This window comes from Grammomys surdaster, unplaced genomic scaffold, assembly GCF_004785775.1.
Source record: "Grammomys surdaster isolate TR1022 unplaced genomic scaffold, NIH_TR_1.0 191, whole genome shotgun sequence".
NCBI classification, from domain to species: Eukaryota; Metazoa; Chordata; class Mammalia; order Rodentia; family Muridae; genus Grammomys; species Grammomys surdaster.
The window spans coordinates 13,092,338-13,108,748 of NW_021604636.1; the positions used below are offsets into that span (position 1 = coordinate 13,092,338).

At 40.1% G+C, this 16,411-nt stretch overlaps 1 protein-coding gene across 5 annotated transcripts in view; it reads right to left on the minus strand.

Moving 5' to 3' along the window:
* Fmnl2 (formin like 2) overlaps nucleotides 1-16,411 on the minus strand; it is a 275,210-nt gene that overhangs the window by 46,797 nt on the left and 212,002 nt on the right. For all 5 annotated transcript variants that reach the window (XM_028769172.1, XM_028769169.1, XM_028769171.1 and 2 more), the window contains 3 exons: nucleotides 15,854-15,962; nucleotides 12,228-12,304; nucleotides 10,733-10,826 (listed from right to left, as the gene is read on the minus strand). In XM_028769172.1, the coding sequence (XP_028625005.1) occupies nucleotides 10,733-10,826; nucleotides 12,228-12,304; nucleotides 15,854-15,962 (280 nt within the window). The remainder of the gene's footprint in view (nucleotides 1-10,732; nucleotides 10,827-12,227; nucleotides 12,305-15,853; nucleotides 15,963-16,411) is intronic.

Genomic DNA, 16,411 nt, shown 5'->3' on the forward strand with positions numbered 1-16,411 from the left:
TTATCTGTAGCCATTCTTATTATGTTTGCTCTGTAGTGAGAAAATATATGAACATATATAGAAAGTGCTTGGGGTATAACAACATGCCATGTAAGACTTATACGAACCCAGAGCTGAATGGTGACAATCCCAGAGGAAGTGGACTAGAATGAGGGCAGGTCCACTTACACCAAGGCCTCCTTCACTCCCTTTGCCTGGGAATTAGCAATGCACATTAGCCTGGGGGCATTAACTAAACAATATATAACCAAATGTTTGTGCAGAAAATTTTCTAGTATTTTCTTTACTTTAAACCATATATATATATATATATATATATATATATATATAATTTATTTTAAATTTATAATTTTCTTTAAACCATATATATATATAATTCATATACAAGACAGATTTATTGAGATTTATGAGAGAAGATGGAACAGAATCAACAACTGTATTCATGTATTTTTCTAAAAATTACTAGTCATTATCACGAAAGAAATCACAAAACCTGTACATATTTACTATGGACTTCACATACAAACATGTTCATGTTTTATAAATGTTTCAATTCCTACTGAAACTTAAGCTTGACTCACGGGAAGTCAAGTTCAATAAGTACCTAGAATTTGGAGTTAAATGATAATGAGGAATTAAAGCTAAGCAATATTCTGTATGATTGGAAACTTTCTCTCTTACTGTTGATCTTGGTGTACATGTACTCTTTACTAAATCCCTTTGGCAGCCAGTTTACCTTTATCAAGTCAAGGAAACTATGTAGGACACCTCCCAAGCCTTTTATTGTCTGTCAAATGCCTGTCCCAATAACCAAACTTCTTCTATTCGAAGAAATCTATACACGGCTCAACGACTCCCGAGATATTTTCATGACCTCTGAGTTTGTTTAGTAGTTCTTAAGGAAAGGGTGGTAAGGACACATGGTAAACAGAAGATAACCAGGCATCACTAGGAAAGAAAACTAGATGTATAAACTGTAAGAGATGGGTTTCTAATCCCACAACAGAAACCAACATACACCAATATTACCAGGATAGACATGGCCAATATTGCCATTTGCATTTTAGGGTTTGATTGTTATTCATACAATATCTTTACATAATTATGTATATATTAACACACATGTATAAATATACACAAATGTGATTTATCTTACCCTTCTTCCCAGCTAATATGTCTAGCCTCCTAGAATTATACTAGAGTTAGGACTGAACCTCACCAGTCAATGTAGCTCTTAGCACTAGACTCTCAAACAAACAAACAAAAAACAAAAAAAAAAAAAACAAAAAAACCTGGAAGCTTACAATTTAATGACATTTTTAAAAGTCTATTTTCACATGATAGAAAAACTACATGTTAGAACAAACTTGAAATACAAGGTTTCAGGACAGACCTTTTTTTTTTTTTTTTTTTTTTTTTTTTTGAGTTAAGGTCTCGTGTAGTCTAGGCTTTAGGCTCACTCTGAAGCTTCAAATGACTTGTTTCTGTTTCCCAAATGCTAGAATTATAGGTATGCACTATCATACCCAGCAAGAAGAAAAGGGTTTTATTTTTTTTTAAAAGATTTATTTTAAACATTCCTTCTTTTTAAAAGGTTTATTTATTATGTACACAATGTTCTGCCTACATGTATGCCTGCACACCAGAAGAGGGCACCAGACCACGTGGTTGCTAGGAATTAAACTCAGGACCTCTGGAAGTGCAGGCAGGGCTCTTAACCTCTGAGCCATCTCTTCAGCAACAAGACAAGGATATTTTTAAGACAATTTACGATACAAGTCAGTGCAGAATGAAGAAATGAGGGGATGGACACAGAAGAAAGCAAGGTGGCCCTAAAACAGACATTTGACACAACCCTGTGTAAATCTGGATGAACATGACTACCGAATCCTGAGGAGAGGCTGAAAACCTCCATTTTTATGTTTCCCCGAGTTGATATTGCCAAAGCTATAATAGCTTGGACTTTAATATAACACACTAACATACACATACACACACATACACACACATACACACACACACACAAGGCTTTAGAATCCTGAAGACAATGGAGTTATTAGCCATGTTCCTTTTCATGAACACTCCCCACTTTCTTTACTCAGGCCTCCAGTAACTTGGGTATATACACACAAATACACACATATATGTGTGTCTATATATACACATATAGGCACATACACATATATGCACATATATACATATATACACACACTATCTATACACACACACACACATATGCACATACACCCTTTATACTGTCCTGTATCCGCTAAAACCACAGAACACACAAATGTCAATGAGCCAGTTCTGAAGGAAAGTTCCAGGCTTGCAGACCAGCACCCAAGCCTGTGAGCTACTGCATGTCTCCAGTAGAACTCAGCTCTCTCTGAATCTCTCAGGGCATTCTTCCAAGAATGTAAAATGAGGACACATGTGCCAACTGCTTTACAGTTGCCAGAGGGCATGGGTTTAGAAGGGGTATTTTTATGTGAATAAAAATACAAAGGAGGCAACACCCTGTTTTTTAAGTGGCTGCTCCATTAAGAAAATGAAGTTCCTCTTTGTATAGAATTGTAGTCAGGCCTGGAAGGGCTCTGCATTAAAGACAGGAAGAGCAAAAGTGCCTCCATCAAGGCTAGCTTGCAAGGTCATCTGATAACCGGGTGTGCCTCTGAGCACCTTGATCCTCTCTGTTTTCTCTTTTCTTTTTAATTATTTTTCTTTTTGTCCCCCCAGGCTCACAGAGAACGAAGGTCCTGCAGACTTTAGAGTAAATTCAACCAGTAGCTGGCTGTGAGTGTAGGAAGAGACCAAGGATTCTGAAATATCAATGGCAAATTCTGAAACAAGCCACATAGGCCGACCTACACCTTGCCCCATCAGAGTGATCTCATGCTGGGTCCACTGCCAAGGGGCTTTCAGCCCCAAACCCAAGAACCATTCATTTCTTTACTAATAAAGGCTGTTTAAATAGCCAGTGATTGGAGATAGCATTTCTTTTACTGCCCCCCTTACTTTGAGGCTTTGGAAACATGAAGACTGTGTGTGTTATTAGCCATGGCACCTTTCATGAGAACTCCCTACTTTCTCTTCTTAGGCAACTTCCCCAAAAGACAATCTTGATAAAAGATGGTACCCTTAGTTCTCTTTATTACCTGTATGTTGGCAAATTAAGTATTCCTTGCACTAGGGAATCCATGTCCCCCCCTGGTACTTTACCTTATATGGTACAAGGTGTTTCATAGACGTTGATTAAGTGAAGGAGTTTGAGATCAAGAGATTATCTGGATTGATAGGATATTGTGTAGGGGTTCCTTAAATAAAGGAAGCCAAAGAATCCAAAAATCAGATGACAGAGAAGAAAAGAGGCAGGTGCCCTCCTGGCTAGGGAGCTGAAGGAAGGCATGGACCAAGGACTATAGAAGGTAAAAAAGCAAAGTGACAGGCTCTCTTCTAGACTTTGTAGAATACTACTACATTGATTGTTTTGTACCATGATATACAGGATCATATTTTTTTTTAAAAAAGAATGTTTTAAAGCCATGAGGTCTATACTCATCTACTGTAGCAACTATCAGCAGACAGGCATAGAGGCACCCCTGTAATCACAGCACCCAGGCAGCTGAGACAAGAAACGCCTAAGCTCAAGGCCAGCCTGGGATACCTAACAAGTTAGAGCCCTGTGTCAAAATTAATAATAATCAACAATGGTGATGATACCTAACTGATTCTTGTTTATCTTAAACTCAGGCACTGTTTGCCTCACTGTTCTTCTGCCCCATCTGCCTTAAAGACAGACAGACAGACACACACACACACACACACACACACACACACACACACACACACACCTTGTCTTGATCAGCTATTCATCTTGGCTAGAATCTTCCATTTACCTTTTGAGAGCCTAGTATTTCAACTATTAAATGTATTTGCTTCTTCTACTAGCCTGAGAGGCTTTCTTTTTCAGGGAGAGCTACAGCTTACTTTTTAATTTCCAGTGTTCATCAATGTCCCTGACAAAGAGCTCACTTTGTATTTCTAGTGAATAAGTATGAATCATCCTATAGTTCACAATGTCCACTTCCTTACTAGAGGACTAAGGCACTCATGATCATAACTTGATCATTACCAGGAAATGAACTTTGAACCCTAGGCAATGCTTCCTTTCCCTTTTGGGAAAGCTCTCGAAACTACTCACTTGAAAGAAGCAGCAATCACCCTTCCTAGCATCAATCAAAAACTGTATCAAGCTTTTTATTATAAGGAGGATCAATCATTGTCATGAACACAGAGGAGAAAGGAAGATGAGAAACAAGTAAAATCTTAGGTAATCCCCCACAGTTACTGAGGCAAATGTGATGCTTAGAACTGAGTGTCAACATGCCTGCAAAGAGAGATGTCTAGTGAAGCTCAAACACTGGATGTGTTATCAATGATAGTGTTTCCAGAGGGGACTGAAGAGGGTAAATGAGGGAGGAGCCCCACCCTGAATATGGGTTGCACCATCCAACAGGCTAAAGACTGGGAAGTGAAGGAGTTGGAAGAAGAAACTAGCATGTGCACGCAAGCACCATTCTTTTTAAGTGTGAATATGGCTGTTACCACCATCCAGACAGACATTACACTCCAGCTTCTTTGGCTCTTCAATGTGGACTGAACACAAATAATTCTTTAGGGAGCTCTAGACTCTAGATTTCCCACTAACTATAGACTCTAGATATAACAGAAGTGGAGACAGTCTCAGACATCTCAGTATGAACACTGACTCAGAGAGCTTAGTAAAACTACTGGTAGGGTGATGTGTTATCCATTCCCAAGAAAACAGAGCATTCAGAGGTGTCTCGGTGAATTAGATAATCTAGTTCATAGCTAACGTAATAGAATACATACACACTTTAGGACTATGTCTCTTATGGCTTAAGAATATTCTTTGTACTGAATACAAAGATACTCTTCCTTCCATGCTTAAAATGTTTAGTAGTTCCAGAGTTACTTGGCCCATGCTAGATTTATAATCCCATGCCCTCAAATACTGATGAAGTCAATGAAATTAAACTCAGAGGGATTCTGGGAACACATCAAAATGTCTGTTCTTCTTCCTGTCCAGTTTGAACTACTGTGAATAATACTTGACAGGCTTTCTTAAATCAAGTTAATAATGCATAGTACAAGTGCTTTCAGATGCCCAGTAGCTAACCCACATCAGCCTTCTTGGGAAATTTTCTAGCATGTGTGTGTGTGGGGGGGGGGGGGCACTCAAGGGCTACTGCCAAAAGTCTTGCACACAAGAGAGCTGGTGGCCTTGAGTGACTCATTTTAGAGTGCTTGTGTGTCTATACTGGAAGTTCAGAAGTGGGAGGCATTAGGGTGTTTACTAACCAAACTACAGCTTTTGCCCAAAACCAGATGTTATCATTATAAAAGCAGTTGAAGACAGTTATAACTGATCTAGAATCCTGAGGGCTTCTAAGGATATCTTCCAGAATCCTGGGAGATCTGATGGCTCAAAACCCTAAAGGTTTTATCAGTAGTGTCACAGCAGGCTGTTCTATTGCAGTATTCTATGCCTGGGTACTTTTGCTATGACACCAAATGGAAACTTTCTTTGGTACATTTTGGAGTACCTTTTACAAGTAGGGCAAGTTCTCAACTATACCCAAGATATAATGGGGCATGAAAAGAGGAAGGGTAAGGAAAAAGAGAAGAAGGTCTAGGTTGAAAATTTGTAAAAATAGAACTAGAACCTTTCTGAACCTACAGTGAGGGCTAGTCAAGGCCCTTCCCAGTTGGCAAGATTTTATGAGCACATGGGTTTCTAGGCAAGGACCATGATACTTGGGGGAAAAGAACATCGAACAGAGCTGAGTTTGCCTCTCTCAGTGATGATGTGTAGGCTATCTGTGGGCTGGCCACACCAACAATGCCTGCCCATGTCTTAAGGCTAGCCACACCAGGGATGCCTGACCCTCTCTAAGGCTAGCCACACCAGGAATGCCTGACCCTCTCTAAGGCTGGTCCCTAAGGTCCTTATCCTGTCTCTTTGTCTCTTATTTTCCTTCATCTACCCTCTCCTTGGTAATGTTAGAACAAGAGTCTGTTTCTTACAAAAAAAGACCCTGAACTATTATGAACACCAAAAGTATTTCTGGAGTTCCAAAAGTGTTTTTTTTCCCCTATCTCTCAGACTCAATGCTCAAAAAATACATACAGCCATGCAGCTAAGACAGAACTTCAAGAAGGTGGCTGCATGTCTTTTCGTATGGATAAAGGAAACAAAGAGGAGGAACAGATGGCCCCTTGTTCTCACCCTGGTCCTCATTTCAGGGGCATAAATTTTCATGAGGAGACACTTCAACACCAAACCCAGATGTGTTAATTCCTTTTATTTAATTGTTCTTAAAGTCAAGAACTTGAAGAGTACCTTGGTTGGCTATTTAAGGAGCTAACCTTCATCTACTCATACCCTTGCTTTAGGTACAAGCTATGAGCTGCCGTATCACCAGAACTCACCATCATACACAGTAAGGTAACACATGTGCTTGCTCATGAAGGCTGTACATAGACCCAACCTCATCACAATAAGCCAGTGCTTCTCAATCTTCCTAATGCTGTAACACTCTAATACAGTTCCTCATGTTATGCTGACCCCCCCTCACCACCACCACCCTAAAATTATGTTTGCTGCTACTTCATAACTATGATTTTTGCAATGGCTATGAATCATAATGTAAATATTTTTGGAGACAGTAGTTTGCCAACGGGATCACGACCCACAGATTGAGAACCACTGCAATCAGCACTATCCTATAAAATTGAGTTAATATCCTTCAAATTTCATTAAGCTGTGTGCTCTCTATTCCTAAGCACAAACTTTAGATGTGACAACACTGAGGGCAAGACTCTTTTGAAAACAAAACGAGGACAAGCAAGACGGTAACAGTGCTTGAAACGTGAGCCTGGAACCTGAGGTCAATAACAGGAAGCTGAAATAGAAGGAAAGAATCAGCTAATCTTCTATAGTCTGTCCTCTACCCTCCACATCTCAGCCATGATGGGAGCATTGTTTTGATATCTTCCCCCTCCCAACCCTCACTCTTCTGATGTGGCTCTCACATACACACATAATAATAATAATAATAATATAAACTTTAAAAAAAGAGCAATATTGCTGATATCTTTGACATTAACTGAGCCATGAGAAAAGATGCAATCATATGTGTCAAGAGCCAAAAAACATTTTGCCTCATTTTACATTCATATTAACCTGTACACTTAATCATATTAGACAAAATAAATATATTGGCTCAAGAAAGAGAAGGCATATTTCCTGCTACAAACTAAAGATGAGCAGTCTCTGTGTAGCATGGTGCTCTCAATCACAGGTGGCTCTGTGAATGTTACCCACTGACCAAAACCTTGTCCAGCATCCTGCAACAGAGTCATGATGTTTCTTTCAAAAGCATTAGCTCCCAGCTCCCCAGAAGCCAGAAGGCTCCAATGACATTTCTAGCTAAACAAAACTAAAGAAAACATCCTTTGCTGTGATATATAAGAAAATGACTGACTCACATAGAGATATGAGAAAAAGGAAGGAATTTAAGGAGCATTGAGTTGAATAGAATTGTATCTGTACCCAAAGCTCCAGGGAAATGCGGAATAGAAAAGAAGTTCCAGAAACAGCTATTTTTGTTGCAGCTTTAAACACATACAGGTCATAATCCCGCTTTCAACACTACCTGCCTGTGACTGGATTTAGGAGTTTTCTTCAAATAAGCATGTGATATCCCCTAAAAAGCTAAAACACACACACAATTCTGACACAGAAATTCTTGGTATGGAAAATCTGACTCAATTCTGCACATGTCTATGTGTCTTCTGTGCATAAATATGAGAAAACAAAACCAAAGCATCTCCTATATGGCAGGGTTTAGTTCAGATCCAATAGTTTTTCTTAGATTTATTTATTTTATGTACATGTGTACACTGTAGCTGTCTTCAGACACAGTAGAAGAGGACAGTGGATCCCATTACAGATGGTTGTGAGCCACCATGTGGTTGCTCGGAATTGAACTCTGGAAGAACAATTGAATTGAGCTCTGGGAACTCTGGAAGAACAACAGTCAGTACGTTGAACCACTGAGCCAACTCTCCAGCTCCTGATAGTTTTTAATACATAATTTGACTTAGAGTATAATCAGATGGTTATTAAAGTTATATTTCAGAATATTACAGCTATGGTCATGAATGTATTATGGTAAATATTTTTGGTGTAGACAGGACTTGGCATGTGATATTCTCAATATGAGAGTGAAACAACATGTGATATTTTCAAGCATGGTCTCATGTGAGGATATGCTATTTATCTTACACCTTAAAATCATCCCCACAATAAACCCCATTATTTGTAGATGTAAAATTTAGATGTACATGTATTTATACATGATATATAGACTCACAGATAAGCATTTACACATTCTTACATTTAAAGTCTATTTGTTTTGGAAGCCACATGTGTACATAAAGATTCCCTGTTCCTCATTATCCTTTGAATTCCTATGACTTCACTACCACTGAGCCTGACTAGATTTGCACCTTGCTGCTCACATGTTAAGAGTTCCCCAGCCATGACAGGCTCACAGCACCTCTCTTTCCCTCCCTCTCTCTCTCCAGTAGGGAGGACAGCTCTGATGTCCTTTATTTCCCTACTTAAAGTGGTCCAAGATGTGGGACACAAACACTAGGAATACAGAGGCAGGAGAGTCACAGACACTCCTGTAAGCACAGACTTCAGTGTAGCTTCATAGACATTCAGAATTAGGGAAACAAATGCGGACCCTAGCATGCCCACTGATTTATGCACATGTCTTGCATGTATGGCAGCTATCTGAGATTCTTTTGTAACATGAAACCTTTAGGGCTGGAGAGATGGCTCAGTGGTTAAGAACACTAACTGCTCTTCCAGAGGTCCTAAGTTCAATTCCCAGCAACCACATGGTGGCTCACAACCATCTGTACTGGGATCCGATGCCCTCTTCTAGTGTGTCTGAAGATAGTTACAATGTACTCATATAAATAAAATAAATAAATCTTAAAAAAAAAAAGAAACCTTTAAAGATGGTATGTGACTGATCCTGCACTGGGGCATAGCTGGTGCTCAACATTCTTCTCTAGACTTTCAGGAAAGATGGCAGAGCAACTGGAAGCCCCTCAGGGAACCACATCTTAAACCAGCCTGGCTTACAAAAACAAAAACCACAAACAATAACAACAACAACAACCCTGTCTCAAAAACAAACAAAATAAAAAAATAACAAGAAAACTAAGCAAACAAAAACCCAGCTTGTCTTGAAGATTGACTGATTGATTGACTGGTTGGTTGGCTGATTGATTGACTGACTGACTGACTGACTGACTGACTGACTGACTGACTGACTGACTGACTGACTGACTGAGACCTGATCTCTCTACATTGCCCTGGCTGCCCTAGATCTCACTGTATAGAACAAACTGCCCTGGAAATGACAGAGATCCACTTGCCTCTGCCTTCAAGTGCTGGGATTAAAGGCATGCATCACTACACCCAGCTAGCTTGACTCATAATCCAGAAATGTTTGGAATTAAATAGAAATGGAATTAAATAGTACTACCAGGCACACCTTGGCTGAGGGTCCTACACATCTGGGGCTCTGAGTGCCTTCAACATTCTCCCAGAGTTGTTTGTAATTTTCCTACTTAAAGCAGTCTGAGATGCAGGGCATAGGCACAAAAGTATAGAGGCAGTCTGCTTGGCCACAGCACTGTCCACTGTCCCAAAGGAAAACTGATTACTTCCTTAGTAGAGATGTCTTGATATTTCCATGGCTGCCTGACTTGTATAATATTATCTGTTTGCAATCACCTCTGTTATTCAGATCAGTCTTCCCTCCCATGAATGCAGGAAACTGAACCTAGAACTTTGTACATGCTGGGCAAATGCTGTACCACCTACCACTGATACCACTGAACTAAATCTCCAGTCTTCAGTCTCTATTTCAACCATATATGCACCTTGTTTCGTTGTTGTTGTTGTTGTTTTTGTGTTTTTCTTGTTGGGGAACATGTACCTCAGACTAATTTGGAACTCAATATGGAGCCAAATTATCACTTTACATTCCCTCTACCCTAGATGTCTTGCTCTAGAGCTGGGATTGCAGGTCTGTGGTCTGTGATCCTCTACACCCAGTTTTTCTTCATGAGTGTCTGTCTGTCTGTCTGTCTGTCTATGTGTGTTTATAATAGCACCTCTCCATTAAGATTACAAAATCCTACAATGGGTGTCCCTATTTGACAGGTTTGATGGGTTTTACATAGATAGAATCCAGCAAAGGAATGAAAACAAATAGGATTTGGGAGAAGTAACTGTGATGATAGAATTTATAAAGCTTACTGGAATTCACACTGTAAAAACCTTAACCCAGTGTATGTATGTACATCAAAGCCTGTTTGTCCAAAGACTGTTCCCATGCTCCAAAGGGAAATGAACACTGCAACGTTTTAACATAGGATGGAAATGCAACACCCAAAGAAAGCTTCCTTCAGCCACATAAACTAAACTAAAATCACTGCTTCCCTCTCAGTAATGCCTCAGGAAAATTAGCTACTTTTGCTCCCCAGGATCCATGAAAACGTGAGTCACTCTAGTCAAAGATGTGAGACATGTGTGTACTCTCGTCAAGACTATGCATCCTACCTCCTTGAAGTTATCAAAAGCTGATAAAATTATTTCATGCCCGCCTCTGACAAGACAAACGGCTGCCAACAGCTCCAAGACAAGAGCTTTCGTTCTGTCAAAACAAGAAGGGGAAAGAAAAACATAAATCACTGAATAATGAGTCGGCCACTCCTTCCAGGATGAACACTCGAGGACTAGAGCACTGGCCTGTATACTCGTTAAACCCTCGGTAACTGAGGCATACCAAGCTCACCCTGAAACCTTCCTACATAGGCAGTCTGCAGGGAATATGGAAGGTGTGTGGTGGTCAGTTTTAACCGTTAAGCATATAACATGGCAAAATTAAAAATCAACTGGGATTAATGTTTTTCATTTCTCCTAGAGAAACAGAGTCATAAAAATCCCACATGACAAGTTTCTAATATTTCTTCTTATGCAGGAGACCGGAAGAGTACCAGGTTACAGCTATACTCATAGAAAAATATTTTCTCTGACTCAACAAAATAAAGTTGCATCTGAAATCATTTTGGAAGAAGAAGCTAGAGGTGAATTCAAAGTCTGCAAGTAAAATGTGAACAAAGAAACAGCATTGTTTCTTCATCATGAGACTACTTAAGTATTTCATCTTTATTCTAGAATAAAAACTGCCAAGCTCTTTAACAAAGCCAGTTCTGATACCCCACAATGTCAACTGTCTTAAGGAAAATGAATAATGACTTCCCTGTGGTGAAGGCAGGAATCAAGACTCAAGACTATTTTGGATTTTCGTAAACTACAAAAGCAACCATAAAACCAAAATATCCCATGTGTATACAGGACTTCACAATTTATATTCCCTTCTAAATTAAAAGATCCAACTTATCCGCAGGTATTTTTTGAAATCAGAATGAATATCTTTATATAATTCTTAACAACATTTTTGAAGGAGACAAACAACTGAATTGCAGAAATCACTGGAAGACAAAATACTTTAACAAGCAAAAGGCAAACTGAGCAAAATAACTACAGTATATGACTCTGGTCTTGAAGGAACATGTAAAAAAGGAAACCATGCACACAGTTAAATTTGTGTTTGTGCTTCTTTTTCTGTTCATAACTAAATTACATGTGTGAAGATAGCAAGAAACATATACAAGGGTCCAGCGGGCTGCTCAGCTATCGTGTTAGCTGCTGTAGCTAAAGCCTAATCAAGACTCTTCTGGTCTCCATGCCAGGATGAAATGGCAACCTAGTCCTGCTAACCACATCTTTCAGTAGAGCTGTAGAAAACCAAGTCACCCACTGATTGAAAGGTAAAAGAGAAGACCGGAAGCTGTCGCGAGTGTTCAATTCTGCTTCCAATAGGAGAGTAACCAGGCAAAAGGGAAAACCCTAAGCAGGCACAGGGTTTGGGTTTATAGCCATCTTGCTTGGGGAAGCCACTCTTAGAAGGTTTCTAGTTCTAAAATGGCCGACTGCTGACTCTCTGCTTCCCTGCTAAGATTTAGACTTGGACATTACAAAAGATGCTTACCTGGGATTCTTGTTGTTTAGACTTAGTGCAATCTCATTGACGGCGTGTGGATGAGACATGACCATGTTGAAACCATACTGAAATGCAGAGGGAAAAAGCAAAGCATTATAACCGAAGTTTCACTGTTAACTAAAAAACAAACACTTGGGGTGGTGGTCAAGCTCAGTACAAGTCAACCTCCCACGACTGAAACCCTAGCTCCAATTGCTAGCACTGACAAACCCAACAGATACCCCTTCTTCATGTAACTCATGTCCTCACTAAAGGCAGCCTTGTTCCTAGCACGTGACTGTCAGAACACGTGTCTTTTCCAAAATTTTTGGACACGGCATCATCGATTATCAAAGATACTTTGAGGAGCATCCTTCCATTATTTATGAATGAATGATGCATTTTTCTATATTAAACTAGTGAAAAGACTATTTTAGTGACCCAAAAGTTATGTATGCATTAAATCACTTTGAAGATGAAACAAAACCAAGCCCTGGATGAATTCCTGAGGTCCACCCAAGTCCGTTTACTGGGCATTTCAAAGACAAAGCTCTGAAATCTGAATTTTTCAAGCATCTAGGATGCTTGACTCCATGATGTAGCTAGGGCTGACTGTTCCCAGTTTCTACTCCACCTGGCACAACTCCTGGCCATTTTGATGCACACTCCCCCATAACTCCATACAGACAAACTTGTCCACAACAAGAATCTGGAACAACTACTTTGCTCTTCTTCCTCTCACACTGAGACAATGCACGCCACCAACAGACAAGAGAAAAATAAAAAGAAGGAAAAAGAAACTTTTGAGACTGAGGTTAAAAACGAAAAACAAAAAACAAAAAACAACAGGTTAGAAGTCAGCATGGGCCACATAGCAACATTATCTCCCAAAAATAAAACTTTCTAAAGCTTCAGTCAATCTGCCCATTGACCAGGCTATCTCCTCTCAGAGATAAACACAGATAAACTCCCATCTGAGGCCAGCCCATCCACTTGAATCCTTGACCTCACACTTCCTCATCTACTCCGAAACATTGTAGGAGCTAGCACAGTGACACACTATAATCCTAGCACTTTGGAGGTGCAAGTAAGAGTTCACAGCCAGCCTGAGATTGCGTCTCAAAAAGACCAAGAATGTGAAGTGTTCTGAATGCTCTGCAGGCCTATCTGTCTTTCTCTACTGATTCACTACCATAAGCATAAGTATATTGTGCCACAACCCTAGTTTGACCTGACAATCAGTGTTCAGCTACACCTTCCCGTTTGGATGCTATCTTTTACAACGGCAAAGTCCCCTCAAGTGTGCAAGGTCTAGAGATTTCATTCCTCTCACCGTGTGTTCTGAAAGCCACTCCTATTCTGCCTTTATCTCTCACCCCTGAAGCTGCTCTTGGCAGGATCACCACGGATGTGCACTTAGCTAAACCCTCCGGCTGAACCTCATTCATCTTGCATGACTTAGCAGAAGCATCAGACACAGCTTGTAGAACTTCCTCTGGCTGGCTTCTGCCCTCTTGGCTATTTCTCAGTCTTTCCTCTTCTTGGGTTTTCTTTTCTCTGACATTTAAGTGGAGTGTCTTATGGGCTCATATTAAGAACCTCCTGTCTACCTACTAGCCCATATCACGGTTTCTGATACCATTTTTATGCTAATTGCTTTCAAATATCTATCTCCAATCCACACCTCCACTCCGAATTCAGACTGGCTTATCCAAGTACCCACTTCAGCTCACTATTTGGATGCCAAATAGACATCTCAAAAGTCTACCAAAAGGCCTGGTGACCTCTGTCAGACTTGCTGGCCCTGAAGTAGCTAGCAACTTCATCTTACAAGCCCAGGGTAAACTTCTGGAACCAGCTCTATTACGCACATTCTCCCTCAATACAAAACCAAATGCTGTGGCCCTTACCATCCATCCAAAGAGATCCAGAACTTGACCACTTTTCTTATCTTTCCTCCTATAATTCTGAACCACACCACCACCAAAATTCATCCAATGCCAGTCATTTCCAAAACAGTCTACCTTCTCTGGCCTCTGCACCCAAAGGCCAACACTGAACAGAAGCCGTAAGGATCCATCCCACTAAAGCAGATGTCACATCACACCCTCGGAATGCCTTGTTTTCTATTTGTAACAAATTCATGTCTTTCATTAGCCCATAAGATTCTACATAATCCCTGTTATTTCTGCTTTTATCTTCGCTTCTCCTAACTCCTTTTGCCACAGTCAAGTTGACTTCCCTTCCTGCTCCAGGTCCCTGGCACTTACCTTCCCCTCTGCCTAGAATCTTCTTTCTCTAACAGCCCTTCCCTCTGTCCACAGTTTACTTCTCATAAATACTACCTCCTTAGTGACATTGTCCTAGCAGCTAATCTGTATATATAATATACAGAGAGAGATAGATAGATAGACTAGCTAATATATATATAATTTATTCATCCATGGCACTTCTATCCCTATTGCAGATTCCTTTTTCTGTAGTACTCAGTAGTAATAATTCAAAGGCTTCCTGGATTAGAACCTTGTACAACTCATTAGCCATGTACTATGGAGGATATTACTTAACTCTCAGTTTTCTCAGCAGCAAAATGGGGAGAATAGCACTACTAACCTTTCAAGGATGGGTGCTCACAAGAATTTACAGGCATAAAACCCTGAGAAGTACACAGAACAAGTGTCTGGCTTTGGTTCTATTCATCATCATTATGGTCTGGAATGCTACAAGTACATGTTATCAGTGCAGTCTTGCCATGATTATACCCCCCCCCCGAAAGTAAGCTTTTGACACATTTTTAGGGACTGCAGTATTCTCAGTTACTTAAAAGACTGTCTCAGAACTTAGAAGATGCCGAAAAACTCTAATTGGTGGGGGAAGATGAAAGCACACTTGCTTTCATACATTCCATTCACACCCAATGTTGGGTTTGAAGGCTAAAATGGACCCTCATGCATCTAGTCCCTAATCTGAGTTTTAAACTGAATCCTTTTTTTTTTTTTAATTCTTACCCCAGTTGGTTTATCTATTCTTACGGCCTTGTTCACTTACCCTAGGTCCTGTAGACACTCATTTTCTACTGTGTTATAAAATGAAAGAGATGCACACACTACACTATTTTCCAGACTGAGGTCAGCCCATAGCATAGCCAGCCAAAGCAGAAATGTACACGGTTAACAGTGTTCCACACACTGCTTGTGGCCACTAGGAACCACCACCTGTGCTAATACAATAAAGATAACTTCTGGATGAGCACCACATAAGCCAGTGCATATGGTACTCATTACTGCTGTTCTAAAGTGGTCCACCATTACTCACGACTAGAGGCTTACTTCCCATGGTACTCACACATGCTTACCAACTAACAGGACAACTTATCATTCCACGATGAATTATAAACACTAAGATATGCAGTCATAGAACTAAATATTGAACATTAGAATGAATCAGACTATTCTAAATAGAATCTCATTAAATCAAGATCTTAACTTCAAAGAGATATACAAACATCAGCACACATCGGGGGAGAGAAAGAGAGAAACAGAAAGAGAGAGAAATCTGTGTTAATTACATCAGAATAGATAGATCTGGGTCTGATACAGAACAGAAGCAAACATACTTGATAATTCAACACATACCTGGTAATTCATGATGGCTCGTAAACACATGATACAAACATGAACATCATCTTTCTTACTCACTAATCTTGAATTTTTCAGGGTTCTTCTGCTTGGCAAAGTATTATATCTAAAAACAAAAAAGGGGGAGGGAACTTTTATAAAATGACAGATGACAGTGATCACAAAGCACATCCACTTAAAGAGATGCACATTGTTTTCTTTTTCTTTTTTTTTTTTTTTTTGTTGTTGTTTTTCCGAGACAGGGTTTCTCTGTGTAGCCCTGGCTGTCCTGGAACTCACTCTGTAGACCAGGCTGGCCTCGAACTCAGAGACCTGCCTGCCTCTGCCTCCCGAGTGCTGGGATTAAGGCGTGCGCCACCGCCCGGCACACATTGTTTTCTACTTCTCCAAGCAGCTAGGTAAGAACTGCAGGCCCAAAACAGCAACACCAACTACTCCAGAGGGCAATGCCCCATGGTTCTCTGAGCCTGTCACTATCTTTCCAGGCTAGGTAACCACTCAATGGGGGTCTTCTCAACACATAACAAAAGAAGAGAGGTTTGAGACCTTCAAACA